General features: G+C 31.3%; 2 protein-coding genes across 2 annotated transcripts in view; one reads left to right on the plus strand and one right to left on the minus strand.

The window, feature by feature from the left end:
* Window positions 1–22, minus strand: part of LOC111678151 — a 4,028-nt gene extending 4,006 nt beyond the window's left edge. Inside the window, exon 1 of the mRNA XM_046954186.1 lies at window positions 17–22. Coding sequence (XP_046810142.1) covers window positions 17–22 — 6 coding nt within the window. The remainder of the gene's footprint in view (window positions 1–16) is intronic.
* Window positions 23–1,596: 1,574 nt separating this feature from the next.
* Window positions 1,597–2,849, plus strand: part of LOC111678137 — a 21,484-nt gene continuing 20,231 nt past the window's right edge. Inside the window, exons 1-2 of the mRNA XM_046955200.1 lie at window positions 1,597–1,780; window positions 1,999–2,726. Of these exons, the coding sequence (XP_046811156.1) occupies window positions 1,609–1,780; window positions 1,999–2,726 (900 nt within the window). The 5' untranslated portion in view covers window positions 1,597–1,608. The remainder of the gene's footprint in view (window positions 1,781–1,998; window positions 2,727–2,849) is intronic.

Genomic DNA, 2,849 nt, shown 5'->3' on the forward strand with positions numbered 1-2,849 from the left:
GAAAATCTGTGATCACTCTCATTTCAGACCAAAAATCGATTTTTTTGGGTGAAAACATAAAAGTCCATTTATCTTGGAAACTAGAAGAGATAGAGCCTAAACAACGAATATCTCTTATTTCAGACCAAAAATCGATTTTTTGAGTAAAAACACAAAAGTCCATTTATCTTGGAAACTAGAAGAGATAGAGACTAAACAACGAAAATCTGTGATCACTCTTATTTCAGACCAAAAATCGATTTTTTGCGTGAAAACATAAAAGTCCATCTATCTTTGAAACTAGACAATGAAAATCTGTGATCACTTTTATTTCGGACCAAAAATCGATTTTTTGAGTGAAAACACAAAAGTCCATTTATCTTGGAAAATAGAAAAGATAGAGCCTAAACAATGAAAATCTGTGATCACTCTTATTTTAGACCAAAAATCGATTTTTTTGAGTGAAAACATAAAAGTCCATTTATCTTGGAAACTAGAAAGGATGGAGCCTAAACAATGAAAATCTGTGATCACTTTTATTACAGACCAAAAATCGATTTTTTTGAGTGAAAACATAAAAGTCCATTTATCTTGGAAACTAGAAGAGATAGAGCCTAAACAACGAAAATCTGTGATCACTTATTTCCCACCAAAATCGACTTTTTTAATGAAATATAAATGTCCATTTATCTTGGAAACTAGAAGAGATAGAGCCTAAACAACGAAAATCTGTGATCACTCTTATTTCAGACCAAAAATCGATTTTTTGAGTGAAAACATAAAAGTCCATTTATCTTGGAAACTAGAAGAGATAGAGCCTAAACAACGAAAATCTGTCCTCACTCTTATTTCAGACCAAAAATCGATTTTTTGAGTGAAAACATAATAGTCCATTTATCTTGGAAACTAGAAGAGATAGAGCCTAGACAACGAAAATCTGTGATCACTTATTTCCCACCAAAATCGACTTTTTTAATGAAAACATAAAAGTCCATTTATCTTGGAAACTAGAAGAGATAGAGCCTAAACAATGAAAATCTGTGATCACTCTTATTTCCCACTAAATAAAAGTCCATTTATCTCGGAAACTAGAAGAGATAGAGCCTAAGCAATGAAAATCTGTGATCACTTTTGTTTCCCACCAAATATAGATTTTTGAGTGAAAATACAAAAGTCCATTTATCTTGGAAACTAGAAGAGATATAGCCTAAACAACGAAAATCTGTGATTAATCTTATTTCAGACCAAAAATCAATTTTTGGAATCAAAACATAAAAGTCCATTTATCTTGGACTCTAGAAGAGATAGAGCCTAAACAATGAAAATCTGTGATTACTTTTATTTCAGACCATGAAAATCTGTGATCACTTTTATTTCCCACCAAAATCAATTTTTTTAATTGAAAACATAAAAGTCCATTTATCTTGGAAACTAGAAGAGATAGAGCCTAAACAATGAAAATCTGTGATCACTATATACTTGATATACTTGTCTGGATTATGGTCTTTTGTATATTTGGTTAGACTACATATAGTCCAGTCTGAAGATTAAAAATTAACAACATTATTGTCTTGAACGCCTGCCAATTTATATGTTTCCTATTTCCATTCCAGGTTTTTTTTTCCCAAAATGTGTACATTTAATGATCACTTGCAAGAAATTCATAATAAAATTTCAATCAAAGATGATGATCGACGTCCTTACACTGAAATGTATGATAACGTTAGGAATTGGCTTATGAAGGAAATGTGCAATGCCGATCCTGTTTTTAAAGAAATTTATAAGGGCACTACGTTGTTTGGTAAGTTTTGTTATAAAATTTTGAATTAAGAATTAGGCAAATATTTTATGAAAAGTTGTAATCTTTGGTTATTCATTTATAAATTACATTAATTATATATTAAATAAATTTTGTATGTGGATTTGTTAAATTATGGTAAAAGTAAGAAATTTGATCATGTTGTGGTGCTATCGAACCTGATCTAATTTCGAACTTTCATTTGTATTTGTAAATTCTAGGAAGCTATTTAAATCGTGTACGTATCGTCACGCCCAGTGAATTCGATGTTTTTATTTTACTTGACCTCCCGTTTGACTTCAACGTTACAACACATCCTGAAAGGCCCGGATTTGTACAAATAAGTAGCGATAAATGGAAATGCTACGATACATCTTCAAAAAATAAAAAGAAATTCAGAGGAATGTTTCGACAGCATACCATAAAAGGTTTAAATCGTAACAAGTTACAGCGATGGATTATGGGTATAATAGAACACGTATTATCGCATGCACCGATGCCGGCTGGGTATAATATTAAACATACCCGATGTTTGGTTGCGCAAAATATTTACGTTCAAGAAAAGCAATGGCCTTATAAAACAATTTCAATTGATTTTGTACCGGCCATTATAATGCCTGAGGAGTACATGAAACCCTTAGTCAGAAAACGTGTTTGTGTTAAGCCAAAATACTACAAAACTTTTTTGGCCATACCGAAGCCTTTAATGGGCTGCGGTCCGAAAGGCTCTAGAAGACTTACTTTTCAATTGGTTAATCCTACTGCTGAATGTGATATAATATGGAATAAACAAAATTTAAAAGTTGTATATCGGCTTTTAAAATCGTTACGTAATCAATATGGATTGAATCGTTTGAAAAGTTATTTCCTGACAGCAGTTTTCTTGCAACAGGTTAACAAGTGTACGGATAAGTTTTGGCAACAATCAATTGGTGATATATTTATCTTTGTAAGTAAAATGACGGGATGATTACACATATAGATAGATAGATAGATAGATAGATAGATAGATAGATAGATAGATAGATAGATAGATAGATAGATAGATAGATAGATAGATAGATAGATAGAT

This window comes from Lucilia cuprina, chromosome 6 (genome assembly GCF_022045245.1).
Source record: "Lucilia cuprina isolate Lc7/37 chromosome 6, ASM2204524v1, whole genome shotgun sequence".
In the NCBI taxonomy this organism is placed as follows: domain Eukaryota; kingdom Metazoa; phylum Arthropoda; class Insecta; order Diptera; family Calliphoridae; genus Lucilia; species Lucilia cuprina.